This window comes from Agelaius tricolor, unplaced genomic scaffold (assembly GCF_023055355.1).
Source record: "Agelaius tricolor isolate 1412-34295 unplaced genomic scaffold, bAgeTri1.0.p SCAF_10, whole genome shotgun sequence".
Lineage (NCBI taxonomy): Eukaryota > Metazoa > Chordata > Aves > Passeriformes > Icteridae > Agelaius > Agelaius tricolor.
In genome coordinates, this window is record NW_027269270.1 from 13,525,538 (window position 1) to 13,552,273 (window position 26,736).

The 26,736-nt window shown below is 37.4% G+C and overlaps 1 protein-coding gene across 8 annotated transcripts in view; it reads right to left on the reverse strand.

Annotated features, from left to right (window-relative positions):
• The window catches only part of OSBPL6 (oxysterol binding protein like 6), a 97,322-nt gene that overhangs the window by 35,646 nt on the left and 34,940 nt on the right, over positions 1-26,736 (reverse strand). For all 8 annotated transcript variants that reach the window (XR_011680360.1, XM_071434835.1, XM_071434840.1 and 5 more), the window contains exons 2-9: positions 20,189-20,420; positions 8,319-8,414; positions 5,328-5,450; positions 3,018-3,071; positions 2,216-2,329; positions 1,934-2,098; positions 1,285-1,417; positions 747-850 (exon numbers count right to left, since the gene is read on the reverse strand). Coding sequence is in view for 7 of the 8 variants with exons in the window: in XM_071434835.1 (XP_071290936.1) it covers positions 747-850; positions 1,285-1,417; positions 1,934-2,098; positions 2,216-2,329; positions 3,018-3,071; positions 5,328-5,450; positions 8,319-8,414; positions 20,189-20,290 (891 nt within the window). In the remaining variant the exon portion in view is untranslated. The remainder of the gene's footprint in view (positions 1-746; positions 851-1,284; positions 1,418-1,933; positions 2,099-2,215; positions 2,330-3,017; positions 3,072-5,327; positions 5,451-8,318; positions 8,415-20,188; positions 20,421-26,736) is intronic.

The window sequence follows — 26,736 nt, forward strand, 5'->3', positions numbered from 1 at the left end:
AGGTACAAATTTGAAAGTAAGGAGAAGAATGCTGCTGCTAGGCCCGAAATTGGAGCAGGGATCAGCTGTAGCTATCTGTACACTTTCATAAACACATGGTACAGTTAGCTCCTTTAGCAAAACTACTGGTGCCCTTTATTTTCATGGCTACATAATATTTAGGACATGATCTCGAAATCCTCATGGATTTCTGTTGTGGTACTACTCAGGTCATTTGTACAGACAAGAAGATTCAGTGAAAATGGAAGAAAGTATTTAAGATTTAGGATCTGCTGTTGCTTTCTGGTAAAAGGAAAACTCACCCTGAACTGGGAAACAGTCCAAAACTTGGGACCTTTGTACTATGCCCCCTTTTCTAGAGCATGCAACTTCATCTTTGAGGGTCTTTGGGTCTCCAATCCTTAAAAAACTTAAAATGTTATCTCAACACAACAAAAACTCCTTAAATACAACTTCAATTTATAAATGTGTTCTATTGCAACAGTCCTCAGTTTTGTTTTGCAAATTACTTATCATTTGATTTGCCCTATTTAACTCAAATACTGAATACATCTTAATTACTTGTTTACACATGAAACAGAAACAGTACTACACAAGATTACAACAGACGTATAAGATAAGCATTTCATCCAAGATTCACTATTACTTCAGAAAAACATTCTGAGTTAACAGGCAACATCTCTATATTTCCCTTAACAGAAAGAACAAATATTTCAGTGTAATGATTTATGTTCAATCATATTTACCTGCATGTCTGTGAAATTTGGTGCTGACTGAGTCCTCTGTAGTATTTCTAAATTTTGAAGAAGTTTACTGAGTTCCACAAGGTTAGACTGACAATGAGCAAGATCTAAGAGATATAAAATAAAAATACATTACGTGCTTCAATTAAGACTTTTTATTGCCGTGGTGTCCATTGTTTGCACTTAATTGCATTATAAAAGTTAAGTGTCCAAACCCCTTGTGGAAAGGTAAAAGTTTTATTTTGTTAGACACTTGTTATTTCTATAGGAGTCAGCAATGGCTCTGGACCTCAAGAAGTAATCACATTTGAACCATGACATCCATCAAAATAGCACAGATTATTAGGATAAATTTTAAAAGCAACATCCCAAAACATATAGAGAGCAAAGTTCCCACCATGAGGTAAAAGTTTCCAATTACCTGAAGAGCTACTACATGTTCATATAAAGATGTAATTTAACCACTTTACTTACAGGACTCTTTCTTATATCAACAAGAGGTTTTGCTGAAAGAACAAGGCTTGAAAAGATAAAGTCTAACCTTCTGCACATCTGTCCATCTCTTCAGAGTCCTGCAACCAGGCTGCTACTTTACTCTGACCAGTAGTGCAGGTGACAGGAAGGCTGTTACTGCAAGGTATAGGAGGCTGCCAGGGGAAGTTATTTTGTTGCACCTAAAGCATAATAAAATGCTTACATTTACTGAGGCTGTGTTGCCTTGTCAGTGTAATGACCATATTACTTCAGCACAGAAACCAAATTATGCATTGCGTTTTCAGTGAAATCTGCAATTTGTCTCCATAGTTCCCAAAGACATGGATTTTTCAGAATAGCATCTAGGAGAATCAAACCAGGAGCCTCACAAGTGGACTGTGCTAGGTACCAGTTAGGAAAGCTGTTGTTTAAGAGGAAGAACATAATCAGCAGAGACAGATTTATACCTGATGTCAAAGGCTAGTGCAAATTGTATGGGTGGTGAATACTTTGCAAGATCTCTTCAGCAGCCTACTCTAATGAAGTAAGGCTAAATTAGAGAGTATTTCAGCTGATTTCAGCTGCACACCCTCACAGCTTTTCTCTGGCCATTGGTTCCCACAGTGGAAGCTCCTGTCCTTTTGGCATTAGAAGAAAAGCCCACTGAAACTACCCAAAAGCCAGCCAGGAGTTTTCAACCAAAGAACACTGCACACCTTTCCATCTGACACATTGGCAGCTGGTGAAGACTCTGTAGTAGATGCTGAGGGGAATATGTGGAAGCTGGCATCCCTGGGAGACCTCACAATCTCATTCTGACGGTACAACCGGTGGTGCCGCAACTTTGAAACCCATGCATCAAACGAATCCTGTGATTTCACCTGGAGAAAAATTTACCATCAAGAAAGCATCCAAGATACTGCTTTTCTGCACAATCCTTTAGAATTTTATTTGTTTCTGTTGAGGATGAAAAAACATTATGTAGTTTTACTTTTTACCTTTAGGTGATAGATATGTTCTTCTGTGTCAAGATCTATCCTACGAGCCTTTTTTTTTATAGACATGACTGATAAACCAACATCAATGCTCCCATGGACCTTTCCTTTCTGTATCTACAATAAAAATATCAGGGCAAAAATTTAGAAGTATCACACACTTTTTCTATATATTTAACAGAAAACTATCTAGTACTGAAATGGTTTCCCGTTTTATAACATTTTAGCACAAAGCCATTTTAAAAAATAAAGCTGCACTCAGACTAACCATTTAACCACTTATTATATTTATAGTCAGAGAAAAGTATCTCATAAGAAATGCTGGTACAAAGCCAACTCCAAAGTTTGGGTGTGTTAAGTTGTTCACACCAGTGCACAGGCACAGGTAAGTGAGGAGAAGAGAAAATTAGACAGTACTTGACACCCTACTGCTACGACCTGGTAGTTATTGGCATCAAATATAAATAATTGGTATTAATTCTTTATCCTATCCACATGTCTCAGAATAATCAGCTCTGGCTGACATAAAAATTAGAAAAGAAAAATACATGGCCAGGTTAATCTCTCAAGCTGCTATATTCAAGAAACTACCCTTATTAATTTTACTTATATTTCCACAGAAGTAAAAAAAGGTAGAATTCTTGGAAGAGATAACCACAATTATTTATCTTTAAATCCATCAGCAACATTATTTATCTTTAAATCCATCAACAACTTTCATGTGTGTACTTTCATAAATATGCCTAGAGTGAGTATGAGCAGGTAGAACTTCATTAGAAGTTTTAAAGTCTTCAGCTCTACTTACATCAATTGGTGACTTTGAATATTTCAACATTCCATTATCCAGGACAAAAAATCTCTGAAATTATAAGAAAAAAATCCAACAACATTCTTTCTTAATGAGCAGATGCAATTTAAACTGTGTACAACAATTCATCTGGAGAAGGATTACCCTGTAAAAATTAAGGAATTTTTGGGGGTTGAAAGGAGAGGATAAACACAGTATTAAATAAATTTCTTGCTTGTTTTTTGACAAAAATTATCTCTTAAACAAAAAAAGAACCTAGATTCTCTTTTTTCAACATTATGTTCTAGGCTTTTCTTAACAAACTTTGATAACGAAGGTGGGGTTTTTTCAGTTTTCCAGGCAATGTAATAAACTTTCCAAGAGACTGTAGGACAAGAGACTTGTATCTGTTTCTTTATTTTGTTCCTGGTTTTTTTCCCACAAAAGCTGGTCACATTTCAAATTAGCAACCTACCTTCCCTACCCAGAAACTGAGAAGTTTTTCCTAGTGCAAGATCTACATCTCAAAAGGAAGCCCATATGAGACACCCTGGTCTACCATGCCAAAGCTTGTGCCTTCTGGCAGACCTGTACTCAGTGAAGTACAGATGAGATTGCAACTCCTGCTGAAGACAGCTTGTCTAGTGTTAATCCAGGTATTTGTACCAAAACAAATATTGCAGCATTCCCAGGAACATCCCCAGGTGATGGGAGGGCTGATGTCACAGGTGTTGGTGATACAGGGTGAGCCACTGCACCTTCACTGACATGGGTACCAGGACTGGCCTAACCTGATGATGCCTGTGCTATTGCTGCACCTTTATTGCTCTGAGCAGAATCCCCTATTCAAGCTGTATTTCTCCCTCAATTAAAGCTGCCCTAGCTTGTCTGTACCAGATCACTCAAGCTGCTTTGCAGCAAGTTAATGCAGACTTTGGCACACAGCATAAAGCCTAGCAGAAAATGGGACTTGAAATGACATTTGCTAACTCATGTTTATCATCATTAACTTTAAAAACATGCAAAGTAATAGCAAATAACTCATATTTTTAGAGTGTAACCTAAAGCATTAATCTATGTTAAAATCCCAGAACACAGCAAAATACTCTGCTTGATTCTCAAAGCTGTCATGACATGGGAAGGAAGGGCAATGGTTTCTTCAGGTAAACCTGCTAATTTAACACTATGAGCAGGGTCAGTAGTTGGACAGCAGAAAATCCCCCTCAAAGATGGTTCTAGAAATTCCACCAGTCACACAACAGATGGTAGCAATATCTCACACAGGGCAGGAAAACAGTGCTTTTCCCTACCCCAGCTGAAACCAGCACATTTGGAGATATAACTTCTTGAATAAGATGTCAAAACAACAGGAACATTTTGGGGTTTTTTTTCCATAGGTATGGTCACTAACAACCTTCACAAGAACATGATATTCATGTCATATTGCTCTGTCGCTCTAAGCTGCATACACAAAATTACCTTTCATCATAATTTCATTCCAACGCACACTGCACTTCAGAGGATGATAAATTCACCAAGCTGTGCACATTGTACCTGGTATGCCACCAAAGCACATTCAGGACTGTCAGAATATGACATGCAGTGTTCAACAGATATTGGATATGGCTTTGCTAGTAGAACACTAACACAGCACATGCTGCAATTATTGTCTCTGAAGTTCCTCACTGACTCTCAGCAAAAAGTATTATTACAGAAACTCCAAGATACCCAGGCGGCATTGCAAAACAAATAAACTTATTAACAAACCCAAAGTTTCAAAACTTAAGCTCAGCATAGCTCCCAAGGTTAAATGTAAGGCAGAGTAGAGGAGGATGTTAAAATGTGAAGTTCTTAATCACATTAAAAATTATCAACACAGGTAACTGCTGTAAATTCATCTAGATCATCAGCAGTGATTGCCTTTACAGAACTGTGAAAGTTGGACTTCTTTTGCTCTCCTATAAATTAGTTCCTTACCAAAATAGACACTTTGCCAAATAGTAACACATTAATATAATGCATTTTAAAAGTGTGGGAACAGTGGTTTATTCCATAAATTCTTATATACCTCATTAATTGATTTTTTGGAGGGTCAGATCAATTTTATTCACAACTTCCCTCTGGATTTTAAATACAACCTTAGGCAGCAGGGACTGTGATTTGAGAGCTATGAACTGTGTCTGCAAACTAATTCCATACACAGGTGGAAGAAAAAGTCATACACCAAAATCATGGGTATTTATTTGACATCCTAATTTTGTCTAGACAAAAAAATCCCAGCTAATAAAATAAGGTAATAATGTTCTGACTGGTTTATGGGACATTTACCTTGTGCCAACCTTTTAATGGCCATTTTCTCTTCTTCAGCATGAAACCCTCATGTTTGTCTGGCTTCTGCACATTGGTCTGGCCTATTTTCAGACCCTCTATGATTTCCCAGCTGTCAGGCTCCTGATGAAAAAGCATGAAGACACATTAATTAATTTTGCACATACATGGCAAAAAATTGCACTTAAGAGTGGCACAAATTCTTCAATGCAAGACAAAGAGGAGGAACCAGACTTTTAAACCAACCTATTTAGGTACCAAACTACACGGTCACTATATTATGTCTAGATGTATCTCATTTAAAACTATTAAATACAAACATTTTCTGATGTCTAACCCTTACCAGGTAAGATGCATAGCAAGAGTGCCCTTTGTGATTTCTTAATTATAGAGAAATATAAATTTTCTTTAAAGTACAAGCTACATTGGTTCTGGATGGCCCAGTTTTTCCACCAAATCAGAAAAACTAGCAGAAGATGTTGCTTCATTGTTGATTTTGAGTGTAGCTAGCGATAATCTTCAAAGGCATTTTATGGCAGTTTCACTTGCTAATTGAGCCTTCAGAAATCTGCAAAAAGATTTTTTCCCTGCATTCATTTTCACTGTATTATGAGAAATTTATAGGAAAGCTAACTAATTTTCTCTCTAGAGAAAAACAGAGGAACACTATCATTTGAGATACAACCAGTTGTATGCCTTTCATGGAGCCAATTAAAGCATATTTCTGGTACATACCACTTGTTTTGCATGGTGACTCAAGCCAGATTTACAATGTAACACAGTGAACAGGTAAAGAACAATATTTTTAAAGAAAAAAAGATGGAGTCATATTTTCTCTTAGAATGTATTTCTATCCTCTTGCTACTACTGTAATTAAAAAAATTCTACACCAGTTTAAAAATCTCTTACTGCCAGATTCCTCAGACTAGGTTTTACTAATTATACCTTACAAACAGTTTTGTAAGGTATAATTAGTAAATAATATTAAACTTGCATTTTCCCAGTTGATCGGTCATAACTCCTAGCAATGTTATGAAAAGTTAACAAGAGAGGAAGGAGGTCATATAGCATCAAACATTTAAAGGGAAAAAAAAATTGTCTCCACATTTCCAATGAAACTGTTCAGAGCCAAGTGCTGTCAGTCTTTCACAACATCTCCAAACAAATTACACAGCCCTGATAACATCAACATTACTGTAACAAAAATATAGTTGCAAAAGTAACAGCAAATTTCAAAACTATAATTTTGAATAAAGTCTTGGTATTTTGAGAAGGGTGAAAAGCTCTATCCCAAATAATAAACACTGCCGTAAATTTTAATAGAAATCTTCATTCAGCTTAGTTTCCCCTGAATAACCATGAACTAATTATCTCATTGTCTGTAAATCCCCTACTCAAAATGCAGCTTTTTTTTACTTCAGTGTTCTCTTTCCATTCTCTAGAGGAAGCACATATGTATTATTTTTTCCCTACATGGAAGTACTTGGCACTTGAGGGGAACAAATTAAACTCTAAGTTATACACCAGCAGAGAGTCTCTGCATCTCTGCCAACTGATTTTTCACCATATTGATTTCTCCTTTAGATGATCAACTGCAGGCATAAGCCTTTTATCTACTAGATAACATCAGTATTGATTAATTCTCAACTAGAAATCACACAATCTCATATAGCTATTCATTTAAACAAAAGACCAGATACAGAGGGATAAAATGAGCAATTATTCAGTGCAGTGAGGATACTTGTCTCCTGCTGCATCAGTGCTACAAGCTGCTCTTAAAACCCTCCTAACAATCCTACCTGTGCCTCATCCCACAGTTTTGGTGTGTTGAGATATGCCCAATACAAAGGCCATTATGGAGGAGAGACAAAAATGGGGAAAAAACAGAGTGAAAGTGATACACCTGAAGAGTCCTCATCCAAGGCCAGTTCTCAAGCAAAGCAGCAGTATTTTAGGACTTCAGTGATTCCAAAGGTATTCCATGAAAAACAGCCCTGTGCAAAGCACCACAACTGGGAGAGCACAATCACAGCTTTCAGGGCCTGCCTCTGCACATGCCTCTTGTTTGGGGATTAAAGGAGCCACCACCAACTGCTTTCTCAAGCTTTGAGTGCAAAATATTTATCTTCCAAATAAAAATTAATAAATTATTTCATTTTCCCTGGATGAACAGAATACTTCCTTTTGAAATTGTTTTACCAGGTCTGTTTCAAAAATTACAGATATTTAGTCTCAGATTTTTATTTTCCACCAAATATTCCATCACAGCACCCTCACCTTTTCAGAAACAATCTTACTCTTGCATCTGAAGTATCTTAAAATGAAGCTTTCTTTACGTGGAATTAGACTTGTTTGGAATCACTTATTCCAAAACTGAGCAATTTACCCAGAAAGAAGTTGGCTTCAAAACAACACACACAAGGCTTCACTTTTTACGAGGGTGATGTCACCCCTGCAGTTGCATCCTTTACTCTGCCTCAGGAAAGAAAATCTCAGCAAGAGCTTTTAAATTTCAAACTACACACAAGGGATGTTATTAGGACATATTTTTTAAACTAGTATTTATTGGCAGCATTTTTAGATTTGGATATTATTTGTTCTACCATAGTAAGAGGATTGAACTGGAAAACTTCTCAAAGTCATAGAATCATATCCTATCCTGACTTGGAGGGGTCCCACAAGGATCACCAAGGTCCCTTCTAGCCCCATTTTCTGAGAAAGTAGAATTTGCTCATGGGGCCATCCATGTAAAAAAAACAACCAGAAAAACAAATCAATCCTTAATTTTGTTAATATAACATCTACTGAAGATTATATGCTCTTCTTCCACCTCATTTATAGAACAATAAGCTCCAGGGCAGACTCCCAATATACTCAAATGGTAGTAGCATACAAAACACTGGACACAAAACACCTGAAGTGTTAGTCAAACTACTTTGTAACTCTAGAGGGAAACTCACTGCCCAGACTCCATCCCAGGCTTTTGCTTACCTTGGATAGAGAGAGATGATCACTTTCAAGGAACTGCTTGCTTAAAGAAGGGTCTGTGCTTCCTGAAGAAGCCTTTCGCTCCAAAATATGAACACTCTAAAAAATTAATTAAAGACAACATCATGGCTCAAAACATACAAAATAACCACCTATCCATGATTTACATGCACAAATGGCTTGCCTGCAGAGGCAATATACTTCTCTTTCTTTATTACTGGATTTTTAATTAATTATTCTGTTTAACCTAGAAATGATGATGAACTAAAAAAAGCCAGGAAAGATGAGTAATGTAATTCTTACCTCTACAGAGATTCAAAGTGCTCCTAACCACACCTATAATGTTTTCTGTTAATATACAAGACACTGAGTGCACATACTCTGCAGTCAGCACTGCCCTACATTCACTACACATAAGATATTACTGCCTCTAAAATATTCATTATCACACCTCAGCATTTTGTTATTGGCTTCTCAGCTGAGAAAAAGTAACACACTACACAAATGCTTTTGAACAGATTACAGGTATTAACAAGATCAGTTACTGTGTCTCAGTTGATGGCCTTGCTGCTGAACATTCATGGAACACTGGGATCTTAAACCACTGCAGCTGCTTTTACATATGACAGTCCTATAAAATTTTATATCTTCAAAGCATTGTAATAAAAATGAAATACACAATGTCACAACTAGTCCTGAAAAGACTGCTATTCTTAAAACACACCTAAACATGTCTTTCCATTTTCCAAAAACCCCTACTTTATAAAAGAAAAAAGAGAAAAATGTGGTAAAAGAGAAAATTACCACAATCCACAGGCATGGATCTGCATTTCATTCTCTAGTGAAATTTTGCTACATCTCATCCTACTATCTGGTAAGATTTCTACCACAACATGTCATTAGTATCTCTTTGGCATAAAATAAAACTACTTCATTTCTAGGACAAACAGCACAATGACAAACTTGCAATTACCCTCTGAGAAGCATATGTTTTTCTCAGCTGAAAATGCCAATTAAGTTTTGTTCACAATTAAGCTTCTTTACATTGACTGCAGAGGAGATTACCCAGGTACCAGCAGCAGCAGAAACAATCAGGAAATATAAAGGTACATACAAATTGCAGTGTAAATATTATTGTTTATTTAAATTATTAAGTACAGAAAGGACCATAACCAAACTAAATTAAACACAGCTATTCATTTAAATGCATATATATAACACAGACCCAATCTTGCTGCAGAGCAACACACAGACCTTCATTGTTCTCTTTCAAGTTGCAACTGTGAATGAGAATATGAAAACATGGGGAGTGTCTCTGTTTTCAGTGGAGATTAATAAGCATCCCTACCACTATGCAACAATAATCAGCATTTATTTTCAGTTACTTTTTAAAATTAAATTTTACAGTGAAGATTGTGAAAAAACAGCACTATTAAGTTACTCCAGGGCCAACCAGCAAAAAGCTTTGTCATTTATGTTTTAAAAACTTCTGCTTTATCAAAGGAAGTTCAACCTACTTATTTAGTCCAGTGTATTTTACTAGTCAGATGACATAAAAAGTGTATATATGTAGCACAAGTGTCTATGTTATATATCAAATAATTTAATAAACTAATTTGAGCTGAGAACCACAAAGTTCCTAATAATAATGATAAACTTTCTCACCAAATAAAGGAAATCCTACTTATGTACACAGTATGACATTTTAATAATATACAGAAGAACCTAAATCTGTTCCTCCAAAGAAGATTAAAATGTCTCTTGATTAGCATAATCAGGATGATTCCAACATTCTTGCCAGCTTTGTCTGGCAGGGAGGAATCCATCCATCCTGAGATGGAGCAATGCCCAACACAGATGTTCTGAAGGTCTCATGTTCTCTCAGCTGGTGCAGTTTGTTGTTACATAACTGCTATTTCATTTTGTACAATATTTAGAGAGGAGTAGCCCAACAGCCTTTAGCTTGCCAGATTTCCAGTGACATTTTAAATTACATAATTTTAAGTCAGGAAGGTTTTGTGCCTTTTGTTTTGTTTTTTTAATTAGCCCTCAGTCATTACAGTTCCGCTTCTGTTGAGAAATAAATTATTAGCCAGCAGCACTTTAATGAATGCTGACTTATTTAATTACATGTTTGAAAATTAGAAAATGAACACCTTTTAAGTAAAATTCCCTTTTTTACATTCCTTTCTTTCAGGAGTGTTGGCTTGTTGTCTATAGATGTTTGCTTTTCAATTCTCCTTACTCATGACCACAATTACACTGATACAAGATCATTTCTTTAGATTTGTGACCTGTCTCTAGCATAATACTAAGAGACCATACTTGGTGCAAAATGCTTTCCATTAACACATGTTATTTTTCTGCAAAATTACAGCTAGAAATCACACAATTGCTTGACATTTTGAAAAGCAGCTAATTTTACAGTGCAAGAGTTTAGTTATTTAGAATCAAATAAATAAAAATTATTTAAATCTTGACATTATTGTCAAGGGGTTTTTTTCATTTTAACATGAAAAACAGAGTTGGGAAAGAAGCAGTAAAAAAAAAAAAGCTGATAAGAAGGAATAAAGGGGCATGTCAACACTGTTTCTGGGGTTTATTTATAATCAAAACAAAAAATGGATAATAGTCCATTAAACTAGGCACATCAACCAACATGGTACTCTTATTCCTCTTCTAAAAATACAGACAGGCAAAATCAACGTCAGCATTGCTGCATTCCAGATTCCCCTCATATTTCAGGATCACCACACTATAGCTGGCTTCCCTTGGAGGAAAACACCAGCACCAGCATATTCTGTGTGCTCTTGAAAAACAATTCAACATAATTACAAGTTTAACTCCAATTACTATGTAATTCCATTGCAAAATCTTCATCCTAAGTACAATCCTTCATCTTTATGATTATCCAAACATACATTACATAGGTGGCACACATTTGCCTCAAAATACCCCTAGCAAGCCAACTTATGGGGAGCACAAACGCTTGTCCCACCCTGCATTTTTTTTTTCTTTTTTCCCCAAACGAAGGGGAAAGAAATTGATGGAGAAAACAAAATAGCACTAGGATGTTGCACCATATTCTCATCTTCTCTGGAAGACAAGAATGGAAAACATATTTTACAATATCCTTCCATGTATATTGCCAACTTCTTTTCTCACTTTGGGCTTTAATGACTCATACAGCTCATTATCCTGGTTTTGGCCGGGACAGAGCTCATTTTCTTCCAAGTAGCTGCTATAGCGCTGCGTTTTGGATTCAGTACAACGTTGAAGGCACAGTGATGTTCTGGCTGTTGCTGAGTAGCTCTTACCCTCAATCAAGGACTCTGCAGTGTCCCATGCTCTGCCAGTGAGGAGGTGCATGAGGAGCTGGCAGGGGCATGGCCAGGACAGGTGACATGGTCTGGTCCAAGGGATATTCCATACCCCAGAACACCAAGGCCAGGGTATAAACTGGGGGAGTTGGATGTGAGAGGGCAATCACTGCTGGGGAGTGGGCTGGGCCTGGGCCTGCAGGTGGTGAGCCATTGTACTGGGCATCACATGCCTTGCTTGGGGTTTATTTCTCTCTTTCTTGTCCTTTCTTTCCCTTACAATCATTATTATATTTTATTTCAATTATTAAACTCTTCTCATTTCAACTCTCAGGTTTTCCCTTTTCTTTCCTCTGCTTCTCCTCCCCATTCCACCAGTAGGGCTGGTCTCCATCAGACCAGAGGGTGAAGACCCTGATTTAACTTTACTGAATCTGACTTCCCATTAAAACAAAAAGACAATCAACTGTTTTCACAGGAAGGGCAAGGAAAGAAAGCCAATTTTGAGTAAGTAGAGACAGAAAAATCCAGTGAATGACAAGTCTGACACTCATGCCTCTCCCTTCTGCTTCACTCTCATTTACTTAATGGAATGAATTATATTTAATGCAAAGATGTCTCTATAATTTGTAATTTATTAATTTCTAAGAAAAATACAAACTGGTGAGGATTTCATCACTTACATTGGACAAAGACTCTCTGTAGTTCAGAAATGTGCACAACAGGTGGTTAATTATTTAGTTAATTAAAGAAAAAGATCTGATGGATCATTTTGCTTGCTCACAGCATTCTAGCAGTCTCCAACACCCATAACTGTGGGGCCTAGGTATACACTATCCTACAACAGCAATTCAAAATAGAGCTTTTCTGTCTGAGACTTTTGTCTTGTTTTTTTTTCAATCCAAAGTACTAACTAGTGCATGTTTTATTATTTGCTAGTCACTGGAATTCTTTTTGCAACCTAACAAAACTGTACTCTTACTTGAATTCCACTTAGTATGAAGTGCAATGTTTAATCTCTTTCTCTCAATTAAAACCACACTATTTTCTGTTTATCTGAAACACAGCAAAAGTAGTAAGGTAGACACAGATTTGACTGCATACATGCCAATTTTAGCTACCTTCTAAACAAGCTGTGATATGTGCTGAGTAAATCTGCAATATTATTTGCAAAGGGAATAACCTTGAAACTTGCTTTTCTCTTAGGATGCTTCTTAGCCAGCTCTGGCTTTCCTGCTAATGGAAGAAAGACAGATTCTTCAATATAATTGTGAGAGAAGAGTGAGTGCAAAGCAAAACAACCATATCTCATCAATGTATATCTCCTTTCTATCTTCTAGCACAGTTTTTTAATTTTTGCAAAGCAGTCATGGTTCTATGCTTACCCTCAGTCTCTTCTATTGGCATTGTTCCACAGCCATTTTCAGCAATCTCAGCATCAACTAACTGACAAAGGAACTTAGCAATACTTTGGGAATAGCACATAGAGTTAGCATTTTTTTTTCTTCTTGTAAGACATGTTCATCTTGTACAGAAATTTTTCAATTTTCTCTTTGTAACCTTTTTACTGAAAGATAAGTCTATATAAGATGCAGTTCTGTAGCATATGAATAATATCCAGGTATGTATGCCTACTTCTTTCCTGGGATATGCAAAGTAAACCCTTATTGTGTAACAGAAATGTCAAGGATTTGTTAGTCAGGAGCTTTCTGTCAGCCCTTTCCAGCTTTGGATTGTGCTTCATGTCAATGCTTTTAGGCTCTAGCAGCAAGGAAGCCTTTGCTTTTCAAGGTCCTTTTTGACAAATTCTGAAGACAAATAAGCTCTTGCTCTCATGAAGAGCTTCTTGGAGGGAATCATTAGCACAACTGGATAAAACAGAAAACAGCTATCTATCATTGTACCAGCAACCTTTCTTTTGCCAGAACTATGGTTTGGAACAACTGCCAAGTCACAGCCTGAGTGTTAATTACAATCTCCTCCCTTTGCACCTATCTTAAGATAGCATAAACAGATTAATTTACAGTGTCTGACAGAATTCAAATTTTAGTTGATGATACAAAGCTTTTATTATGATTATTGAATGGTCATGATTAAAAGGCTTGATATTTTGTTAAAAAGCCTCAGGCTACCAGTTCATTTTAATGATGCTAATAAGGTTTAAAAGAAAAAAGGGAGGAAAATAAAATTATATACACAAAAGAAAATAATTCCTTGATGTGTTAGGCTTTTTTTGTGAATGAAAACATTATAGACATGAAAGGGAGTCAATGTTAGCACAAATGATAAATGAAGAAGCTGGACCTGACTTTAAAAAGTGCATAGGTTCAGAAGAAGAAAGACCTTTCTTCCTGTGACTCTCTCTCACTTCTTTCTGTAAGCTACCTACTTATCCTTTCTCAATAGCCTTTAAACTTCAATTTACACAGTATAAAAATATAGGAGATAGGAAAAAGAGAGGCTGAAAAACTTTTAATCCTATTTTTTTTTTACATGAAATATTATTCTACTGGGGGGAAAAAGTTTTTATGTAATCACTTCATTTAAAATTTCAAGGTAAAGTACTTAACAAAAATAGGAACAGAGAATGTCAAAACAGCAAATAGCATTACTAAGGCACACAGTTATCTGTCTAATACATTTGTATACTTTGCATGTGGATAATCCCAACCACACATGACTGACTGGAAAACAGAAGCCTCCATATCATACCTGCCATCACCCTCCCTCTTCACCCCTTGTGCTTTTCCTCTCCACTGAAGAAATGAAAATACAATCATGCTTCTCTTTCTTCTCCCCCATTTGTTTCCCAGAAATCCCAAATGACACTTCAGAAGAGTTGCACTTTTTCCTTCCAGATTCGTGTGTGTTTTTGTATTCTGAAGGAAAGTGAGACATGCTTATGCAGGACATGTATGCATGAGGGAAAAAAATGAGACAAGAGGAATGCCAAAGTGACCGTGTTCTGGAAACACAACCTGAAATTATCTGTCATAATTTGCATGGGTAATTAAGCTTTTATGAGAGCAATTTCCCTGGTTTTGTAATAGAAGACAGCTACAGGCACCATTTCTAATCAAACTGACATATTTTTAAAAGACAAATCTTTCTTCATAGCCCACATCTGAACTTCAGCATACTCCATGCAACCTGCAAAGCACTCCTAGAGGTAGGATAACTGAGGTGGCAGTGTTTATGAAGCTCAGAGAACATGTACACTAAGTCCCCTGGGACAGCCTGGTATGAATGCTCTCACTGCCTCTCCTTGACTGCTCCAGACCATTTTATTTCTTCAAAGCTTTAAGGCCAAGTCTTTCTTATGAAGAGGCAGCATCTCCATCTATTAATCTCCAGGTCTGTGCTCTGGATCTTGTCTCTACACCATTAGCATCACCAAAGGCAGGAGCACATGGACAGATGTACTTCTTCTGTTTGCTGTCTATCTCTCAGGTAAATTCTAGGCAGAAAGACAGGCACCACATGAAGGATATCTGCTGTGTGCCTGCAGGCTAGCTTCACACACACACTCAGAGCCAGCCTGATGCACCCAGGTGTACTGGGATCCTGGGCACGTGCTCTGCCACTGCATGCCAGCAGCCTTCCCACAAGGATTCCCAGCACTGCAGAAAGTCTCATACTTTCAATGCACACATCAGCATCAGTACCTGGGGGTCTGCCTCCCCCCTGGGATCAACCTGTACCTATTCCCTCCCACTCTCACTTGCAGGGGTTCCTATCCCATCCCCAGACAAACCTGTACTCCAGAGAGCTTCACTTTGTAAGTTCAGCCAGTTTCTGATTGTATGTAGAGTCTAGTTCACTCACCAATCTTATCACTGAAATGATAAAAATCTTACTGGTCTGAAATTTATGATTTCATTTTTAAAAGGTGCTATGACATTGAACCTAACCCAACATTCACATGAATATTCTACAGCTTGAAAAGTTACACTGCTTCAGACATTTTGTCAGGCACTGAAGTAAGACCCACTACCTTCCAAACCTAAGGAAAATTTTCACACTCTACCATGGGCACAGGAAAAAAAATGTTGTAGAGTAGCAGCAACTAATCAATTTAAAGAATAATTGCATGTTTTTGTTAAGAATTTTGCTATTTCATTCTTTGGCTCCCTCAGAACATTTGCTTGCTCCAGTGAGTTGTTGACTTTAAAGTACTCAACGCTTCCTTCTCTAATCCTGCTTCAGTAGTTTTATGCAAAGAGAGTTAATTAGGAAAGCGAGCAAAAGAGAATTACATCACTATAACAACAGCACTTGGCATTTAGTAGCCTCTTTAGTTTGAAACTCTCAGAAAGATTAATAATTATTATTAAAATAATCCTCACAAACTACTGCAAAATAAAAAGGCTTCTCAAAGTCTATGCTTTGCTACAGAGCAAAGCTAGGAGTATTGCTGCACATTCTTAGGTCTGTACTATGTCTACCAGACTGTCCTTCCTTGCCTTTCTTTTTTTGAAGTCACAGAGAGACAGGAACAAGTGGAAATTACAGGTAACCAACAAGAATATTTTTCCCAGATGTCACATCAGGCTGACAGCCACGAGCAAGCATGTAGGCTGCTACCCACTTTCAGAATACAAAGGTACATAAATGTGCTCAGATGTCTCTTCCACATGGAATACATTAGGTTATGTCACATTGCAATCTTGTATGAGCAGCACTGTCCATAAGCATCTCCAAAATGCTGATACCCACCTTAGGAAATGCCACTTTCAGGAGACCACTTTGACAATTAAAACACAGTGATTGCAAAAAGCTAAGTGGGCATTTTCCAGTGCAGACCTTTAGACAAGACCAGAGCCTTGGAATCATGCTCTGCTTTTAAATTTCATGGCCAGGTAAACATTTGCAGCCTGAACTCAGTTCTTTGTGAATCCCTTGTGTACACCCCTGCTATTAGTCAATACTGCTTGTGCAGAAGGGAAAAAAAACCTCAACCTAAAACAAACAACAAGCCATATTAAAACCTGAAAAGCAGAACTCTGCTCTGGAAAATCTTTTTTCCTTTTCCTTCAAAGCCCCCACCTTTCAGTCTTTACATATGGCTAAAAGACAGCAGTTGTTTGAAATATGAAAGCTCTCCAGGTAGAGAGGTGACAACACAAGGCTAAATGTAATAGGACTAAAAGCTTTTCTTCTTTTGAGATTTCTGTGTAGGAAAAGAACCAAGGATTTGTTGAAAAAGCAAACTGGTAAAGAAAAACACAAAAAGAGTGAGAGAATGCTGATCTCCCCCATAAAAGGCCAAAAGGAAAATTAAGACCTTAGAAGAGAACTCACACTTAAAATAGAAAACATTGCTATATCCATTTTTACATTATGTATTAGCTAGCCTTTAGGTGATGGCCAGAAAAGTCAAAACCTCCCTTTGTTCACAGTTTCAATATGATTCCTCTCATTCTGTATCACTCCCTCAGTTTAGTAGCCTGAGGTCAGGCTCCAATTTGCCAAACTGCACATTATTAACCCCATGATGTATTTACTTCTTTCTTCTCAGCAAAGTATTTCAACCCACACATTGCAGAGAATATATAATGTATTACAGTCTGCCTCATGAGCTACATACTTGGTCAATAAATAAAATATAGAACATTCATAAAGAACTTACACCTATAAAACTGAATATACAACATATGATTTTATCATATTCAGCTGTACATCTGAGAGTTGTTAGTTTTCCTCCATGTTGCTGTGCAGCAATATATACAGCCAGAGTTTTCACAGTTTCCTCAGGGATGAAACACAAGAATCTGCCCACAAAAAAGGCTATCAGAATTTAACTTTTTATGCTACCTTTTGTACGATGACTCTTAATCACAGTGGAAGTGACAGGTTTCATGCTCTGCAACAGTTCCACAGTAGGAAAACCTGTTGCTTCTCCCTTCTGAAGTACTCCTTATTAAGGGTATCACAACTGCCTTGCCACCCTGTCCAACTCAGGGGTTAAACAAAACAGGTCCTTTCTGGGTCTTCTACTGTCTAATCATCCAAATTAAACACCCTTTAATGAAAATGAATAAGAAAAATCTGAAATCAGGTTTTTTTTGTTATTGTTGGCTTAATTATTAGTCATGGAGCCTGCAAATTGGCAATGTCAAAGCTTTTGCTGACTGCTAATTCTCTTAGGTGATGTATATTGTACAAATAAAACAGATACATTAAAATGCCAACATTATATACAGCACGACACTTTCCACTCTCCCTAAAATGATTTACCATAGTCATGTTCATACTCATTCAGCCTCCTGTACCATAATTTATTGGGAAACTGTTCCTTAATTGCTGGTCTGACTTTGACAAGAATTATATGATGAGAAGGTTTCAATCATTAACCATCCTGAAATATCCAGTGTTATCCTCACATATGACAATAAAAGCTACATTGGCACTTCATCCAGTCACATTATTTTCCATATTCATTTATATTACCAGTTTAGTGCTTTTCCACTAGCTGCTCTGAAGAGTCCAAGGAGGCAGCAAGATAAAGTTTTAAAGCTTTTCAAAGTAAAATCCAATGGCCCCTGAACCAAAATCCCCTACCCCCTAGTTATCACTGTGTTTGGGCAAAAGGGCAATGAAAACCAATATATATATAAACCAACATATATAAAAACAATACTATAAGGAAAGAAATTTGTTTGAAAGACAGTTGTTACAGTGAATGGTGGGATGAAATGGATGTTTCACTGTGTCTACATGCAGAGAGGAAGTGTGCATGCTCCATTCCCTGGGTACAGCACCACTGCAGTCCATGCTGCATTGCATGCTGCAGCTCCGTTTCTTTCTGCAGAAGAAATTGCTCACCCATTCATTCTCCTGCTTTAACACTGAGAGAACTGAGGCAAAAAAACAAATGCCTCGGAGTAGCCCTTCCAGCCCACATTTACATGCCTAAGTACTCATTAAGCAGCATCACACTTTATGGGATCCTCTGGATGCATCACACCATCAACATTTACAGCATTATTTTAAAATCATGCTTCACGTGTCCGTGATCAAATATGGACTTAAAGTTAAACATCCATTTCATTATGATGACAGGTATACCTTGCTCTGTACTGTTGCTATGGTAACAGATGTGGTAGCCATCAGATTTATGGTAAAATGTATTCACAAGAGATTTTTGGTTTGGCTTTTTTTTTCTTCCTAGTTGCATGGTTGTGTCAAACTAATTACAAAGAAAGCTCAGAGAATATGCTCTTAGCTGAGACCAGCAGCTCCTGCTAGTCTTGCATTTACCTTCTTTGGGCTTAAATATGGGAGATAAAATACACAGATGCTTTAAACAAATTATATCAAAATTCTTGCTCCAGATGGAACTAATGAAAAATTAAAAGGTTATATCCTAACCAAGACTTAATTAACTAACTACAGCTATCCAAAGTCCTGTACACTGTGAATGGGAAAATATTTATCACCTGTGAGAAAATACTTTTTGGACCTACTTAAGCAATGGAAAATATTAAAAAATTGCACATACATTTCCTGCCTGTTATTGAGCATACATCAGAATTCTTCTCCTGATTTAACATTTAAAAAGTACCTTGTGGTGAGACTATTTACATTCAAACCTGTAAATTTTACAGTTTTTCATTAAAAACTCTTGAGTTTCAAAATTTTCTTAAGAGGTAAGGGAAGAAACTTCCTCAGCAGCAGCTGAGAAAATAGTATCAGAGCTGCCATACAAGTAGCTGGGAAAATATTCCTAAGCCAATGATTTTTATTTGAATTTTTTAAAATTATTTGCCTCTTGCATGGATCACACTTTTAAAATATGTTTCTGTTCTAAACCAATTTTTCTATATTAACCTTTGCATTTGTAAAATATATGTTGTAAGAACTTATCTGAAATCAAATAGACAGTTCTGATATTTTCTGAAGTGCTCCCACCAATCATGTGGCCACACTGTACACCCAGCCCCCCAGAAAACCCCACAGGAAAGCTCAGGTCATGAGGGGAATTAATACAGTCTTTATCTCAAAGAGATCCTGGAGAATTGTATCAACACAAACAAGAGTCTCTTAAAAATGGAAGTTTAACATAACTGGATTAGTACTCTATGAGGTAGTACAATCAGTGTTAATTTGTAGTGAAACAAATAATATTTAAAATGTTAGGTGCTTACAGAAAGGATGAACAATATGGTATTTAAACTGAATTACCACTTTCTAAAACAATAACGTATCGCTGTTGTTGGATTTACAAAAAGAGATATTCACAGATGACACAGAACGACTTCAAGCAACTGTAGGCTCATGCTGCCAAAGAAATCACTTCCCAAAAGACTCCAGAGCATGTTTTCTACTTGTCCTGTTCCAATGCTGTACACTAGTGCCCATGCTGCTTCTAAATCTTTTTCAAGCCACGTTAGGAAATGGGAAAAGTAAATTCAAAAACCCAACAATTGTTGGCTGTAGTGCTATCATCCAATGTCATAAGCAAACAAATCTAGAGCTAACAAAAACAGCCACATTACAGGAATAAATCTATCATCCCACCAGATGGTATCAACAACTGGAGTATTTCCTTACCTGCCTCCTGTCTCTCTGAGACGATGATGAGGAGGAGGCACTTCTATGTGATGGAGTGGATGTTTTGTGAGCTGGAGATATACTCTTCTCCTCTGAACTCATCTTTGCAGCAGACTTGTATTAATGATCTTGTGCTCTTATCACTCATGGACAAAAATGCAGGGGATAGTCTTCTGCATCCTTCTGTTTCACAGTTTATGGACAGCCAAAGACAGTCTCAGCTGAACTCCACCTTAATAATGAAAAATGGGAGAGAAAGAGTGGATGAATTTACCCTCGCTCCAAAGTAGCTCTGCAGCAAAGAAATCTGTTAACTATTTAATCCAACACATCTCTCAGCCTTTTACTCCCCTTCCCAACAACTACCCAGCACAAATACAAATGCATTGTTCTGCATTCTCGCAGAAGAGAATGCAGAAGTGGTATTATTTAAAAATAACAACCGGAAGTGGTTAAAGTGGTATTATTTAAAAAAACCCTAAGGAAAGGCTTAAGTAATTTACAGCAATTCTCAGGCAAAGTTTACAAGCCCTTGATAAGGGGGTATTATCCTGCATAACATCATGACATAATCAAGTAACTCCTCAGGACTTCCCTGCCCTATAGCACAGATACCACTGAACACCCCATTATAATCAGTACCTTGTAAAAATCCTGCAGTTTGATCAAGAACTCCGCAAGTATTTTAAAAAGCAGGTGCCTCTCTCCAAGGTGTGCCCTCACCTGCAGGATCAAAGGCTTCACTGAGGCAGGGGGAGTGTGCAGCTGGGGGTCCTTAGGCTGTGGCCAGGCTCACCCACCCCAGCACAGGGGTGTTCCCTTCCCTGTTTACTCAGCCACTGCTGGGTACACCACTGCTTTACAAATAGCAGGAAACTTCTCTCACTTCTCTCCACCCAAAGCTTTCATTTCCACCCAGAAAGAGAAAAACAGATACTCAGAGCAGCACAGAGGATATTTGTGTCAATAAATAGTCAAACAGTTCCTGTCAAACCCTATCAAAATGCTGCAAGTACACCATGACAGTTCAGGAATGGAGCTACCCTTCTCCACGTTTAACAGATCACTGTGATCTTGCTTCAGCTGACTGATACAGAGTCTGATCTTCCATTAACCTTGGATAAAACTGTGTCCCTGAATGAGATGCTAGCTTCAGGCAGATGACATATCTTCTCCACTGCCCTCCTAATTTTGAAATAGTGCCCTTCCACATTCACTGTGCTGACAGCACACCAAAGGTCAGCACAGCACAGCTAGCTGCAGATGGGTGTGGAGAAAGGTGCTGCCCTGCACCATGTTAAATCAGATCAGGACAAACATACATTAACACTCAGACATCACTGCACACTCAAAAAATTATGTCATATTGAAGACAAAGCTCTAGCTTCTCCAAACATAAGAGATAACCATGGAAGAATATCATCCTGAGCCCAGATACCCACACAGAGGCAGCTAAATAATGATTTACATACTGCCACCAGCTTCTGAATACTGCACCCTAAGAAAAATGCTCCTGCTGGAGCCAAGATCTGTGATTACTCAAAACCTTTTCTGTTTGCTGTACTAAGGGAGAGTAGAATGACTTCAGTTTATTTGCTACCAGTACTTTTGCAAGTATGAATATCATCCATATCTTATGAATGAGTTTCAATCTCCATCAAGGAGTCTCCCATAGAATTACAAACCCACATATTATCCACAGAGGCCACACAGCATCCCAGTGATGACATGAGTGGGAGGACATGGCTGTTCCCACAGCAAAGGCTGCCCACATTCCCTGAACATCTTGGTGAATTCTGTGTTCTTTCCAGGATGACAAGTTCTTGCTACAAGAAGCCTAAGAAGATTGGTTATGCTGGAGCTGCCAACGCCAGCTACAAGACTAGAGGTTGCAGGAAGAAAGAAACAAGACACACAGCACATTTGTTTCAGAACTTCAGAGAGAAAACCTAATGAAGATGAATCCAAAGAAAGGCTTTTCCTTTTATCCTAGCATACCAAGGGACTGCTGGTCTAGTTTAACAGCATTTTTGTATCCTACTAATGCATTGGGGAAATTTCAGTCAAAGAGGTGTACCAACAGGGATATCTCAAGGTCTATGCAACTTTCATTTAAATCAAAAATGAAATTACAAAAATTAGAACAAAAATATAATCCTAGTTCACAGAGCTGGGCAGAACACTTGAGGTATTTAATAGGAAATCTAAAGTCACATTCACCTCACTATGAGGTCATTGAATTTTTTTTAGCAGAGTAGCCTTCAGGCAAATAAAAATCAAACCCTTTTTAAAACATCTGATCTTCACTCAGTTGACTCAAGTGGAAAAATTTATATTTAGTAATAGCACAGAAGGACAGTGGTCTAGCACTTCAAGTGTGTTCTGAAGGCTCTTGAAGCAGTAAATGCTGTTGTAAGAATCAACCACAATGCTAGCAAGCAGTACACAAGAAAAACTGTTCTGTAAATAGCTGCCAAGTTTGGGATTCTGTCAAGTATGGACTTTTTCTTTTGAAAGGTATTAAATAAAAGTAGTGGCTTACACCTGAGCCAAGCTCCACAATGGTTCTGTTGTGCTCTCCAAGCACTAAGAGCTGAACCTAACCAGCAACTTGTTCAAACCACACTGACTTGTGACCACAACAAAACAAAACAAAAAAAACACCAAAAATACTAAACCACCCCCCTTCACAAGAAAAGAAGCAAACATTTCTATTTCTTCTATTTCACAGCAAAAATATCTTCAATACTAAACCACTATTACTTATACATAGAAATTTCTGATTAAGAAACAGTGCAGTTCAGGGTTAAAAATCAAAAAAAGACAACTGGAATATTTGAGAAAACATGATTTGTAAGCGCAGCAAAAAAAATTATGCAAATTAGCAAAACTTAGAACAGAGCTCTTTCTTATTGTTCTTGAACACTGAATTTGGACTCTTTCTATATTGCTAAGGGTCTAGCTTCCAATTTTTGCTTAAAATTTGAGCAATAGATCTTTTTTAGAGCATGTTAGAAGGAATAAATCTAGTGGAACTGACATAAAGAGATGCCAGTCTCTCTGTAACTATGATTGAAGCAAACAATTAGAAATCTAATTTTTGGCCAAGAAATTGAATTTCCCAAAATGAAAACGATGCTTTTGAAACATTTTTAACAGGCTTTTTCCATCAGTCACTGGCAATTTTGCTGTTGATTTTAATGGGAACAGAAGCCCTGAACATGGCAGTATGTTTCTAGAGAGCAACAGAAAATCTTAAAACACATTCAAAAACTATGATGATGGGTTTTGGGTGAGTGGGGATGACCTCCTCCTGGTAATCATACATTTGTTCTGATACTGTTTCCTGACAAATAAAAGGCAAATTTTATTATCCCTTTACTTCACAGCAACTATATCCTCTACAAGGAAGTACTTTAATCAATTTCATTGGAAATCAATCAGAAAAAGAATAATGACATAGGCAAGGGTAACAGCAGTAGCTGTTGGTTATTAATTGCTGTGTATCCAAGTAACATCAACTTGTAGGCTGCATTTTGCACACAGCAGTTAAATCACCCATGAGCTGCTCAGAACCACCTGTCAGCTCAGGACCTTGGGTGGATTCAGCCCAGAAGATGTGACAGGGCATTGGCCTGCTTGAAAGTTGCTTTGCCATGAGTTCCCAAGGCAGGGATCATTCACTGCTTCCAGCATACAAGAAGAGACAGACAGCCTGGAATGCAAACACCAGACACTACAGAGAGATTTTGGCCATTCAGAAGTTTCAGTGGCCCAGCTGAGAGTTTTGTCCTCAACTTCCTTTTGTTGGTATCTCAACTATTTTGAATTTAAAACATGGTAATTATCTACTGGTTCTGCAGTACATTGTTTTTTAAAGTTCTTTACGTATTTGTTATGTAAGGTGATGGGAGTCAAAAAGCTACAGATTCCCCATTCTTCATCCTTTCTCTACTTCAACCAAGATCTGAATATTTTTTCCTATACAGTTTTTTTTTTAATCTCATTTATTCTCAGTTCATTAGTGGTGTGGTTTGAGACTTCCCCCCCCACCCTCTGGCATCTTAAATCAAGCACTAAACAGATCTAAAAAAACCTTCGTTCTTCTTTTCTGTCCTCAAAGGATTACTGTCTTTTTCTGTCTAAATAAACAAAGGAAAATGACACTTTATTTTTCATATTGGAAACCACTAATTTTTACACTAGAAATATTTTGCTTACCCAGAAGTCCTGCTGTCTATTATATGAAACAAAATTATTTCAACTGCATTAAAATAATGACCAATCCACTACCAAGCTGTGTAGTGTGATTATTTTTATATTAATATTACTAAATAGCTTGAAAGACAAGGGAGCACTGAGACCTGCTTAGTGATTTCTCATCGCCTTTTGTCTTGGGTTACAATGCTTGATTTACATCTTTTAAAAGTATTTCCTGGAATTTTGTATACTGAACTGCTCAGTAGTGTCAAAATACTGAAGGAGACAATGAATCTCTGTATAAAAATTCATTACTAGTCATTTTCTTCAATGAACAAATGACATTGGATCTGAGGTTGCATAGATTGTCATTATTTGAAATTTCATTTTAAAATTGAGTATTTTTTCCCTACGTGCTAAAACTTAAAAAACAAAAGGGGGAGGGGGAGTAATGAAATGGAGAAAGGTTATTTTTCCTGGGGAGAAAAAATTTTTTTTTGAATGACATGAGACAGTGCACCAGGGAGTACACTGGGCAAAGACTTGGAAACACAAGCTGTATAAACCGCACAAAATAATTGGGTGGCACAGAGCAGAAAAGCAGGATGGGGAATTGAGTATAAGCAAATTAAAGGTAGGAATATTTGGCTATCATGCTTCACAAGCCATCGCTGTATGGCAAGTCCAGTGACACCGAATAGGAAATCTCTGTCCTGTCCCATAATCTAAAAATGTTCCACCAAACCTGGACCACTGCATCAACTGCCAAGTGGTTTGTGAAAAGCTATTAGCAGAAATGATGAAAAAGTACAGATACGTAAATTGTATCAATCCAGAGTGCTAAATAAATGCATGTCATATAAAAGATAAATTAAAGTTTTCAATCTGTAACTCAAAATGAAGTCTGGACTCAAATAACAGACTTCTGTGATTAATGTTATGTTGCTCCTCACTCTGATTGAGTCTTTTCTGCAAGAGTGCCCAGAATACTTCAGTGTTTAATATCTCTTGTGGTAGTAGAGTAATTTGAGAAGACAATTTAGAGTGCAGAGATGAATCTTTAGACATAAATGAGACATAAGTATGCAACTGTCACTGGCATTCATTCAAGGAAAACATTCAAACTATCAGGGACTGTTTTTCACTTGGGAAGGAAGAGGTTTTCTCTGGTGCTGTGTAACACAGTCTTTCAATATTCGAGCACTCACTGAAGGCCAACCTTTGTTCTCACACAATGAGCAATATGCAACTGCCTCTTTCCCTCTTCACTGCTGACCTTCCATGCAGGAAAATCATAACCTGCCCTTGTTACAGTACATTAATGCTGCAAACACAAAAATATAATGGAAATAAAACTTCTCAATGCAGTAGCAATGATGTGATGATTTAACGGACTACTTGTGGGAAATAAGCAGTTTGTTGTTTTTCTTTTTTAACAACAAGAGAACCAATCCCTTTACATACACTATTTGAGAATCAGCCACATTACTTAGCAAAGTATTAACTTCTTAAGAAAAGGTTTTAATCAATTCATTTTAAGTTTTGTTTGCAGACCTCTGAGCAGTGAATTTTAAATAACTGATTAAAAGATAGCAAAACAACACTCGATCTAAGGGAGACACTCATGATTTATTTTGAGGTCCAATATTTATAAGTTGGAATAAATGAGGTGTTGCAGGAAAAATGGGAAATCTAGATAGTACTAAATGATTTTTAAGGTAGAAGATATTAGAATTCATATGACTGTATTACCGTTGCTCTTTTCAGGTATTCTTATGAACTGCCTACTGAAGGTTTGGATAACAAATGTACATGTCTAATCTCAGGCATTCATAACAACATTGGCATATGCAAAGTCTCAATCTGATATTCTACACAGCAATGCATACAGTGCCTAAATACTGCCACAAATCATTCTCTATCCCTTATTCAAGAGGCTCTAGATCCTGCCTGTTAGCTAGGAAATGAGTCCCATGCAGCATTACCCTGGAAAGGAGCTCTGATATAGACCAAACTCCTGCACTTAGCACAATTTTCAATTTCCATGATCACAGAATCATTTAAGTTGGAAATATCTTTAAGATCATGTCTAAAGACCTTTAACCCTATGCAATGCTACAGGCTTGGCAAAAAGCATCTGGAAAAGGGCCTGGAGGTGTTGGTCAACAGCAGCTGAACATGAGCCAGGGTGTGCCCAGGTGGCCAAGAAGGCCAGTGGCATCCTGGCCTGGATCAGGAGTGGCCAGCACGACCAGGGCAGTGATTGTCCCCCTGTACTCAGCACTGGTAAGGCCACACCTCGAATCCTGTCTCCAGTTCTGGGTCTCTCACTAAAAGAAGGACATGGA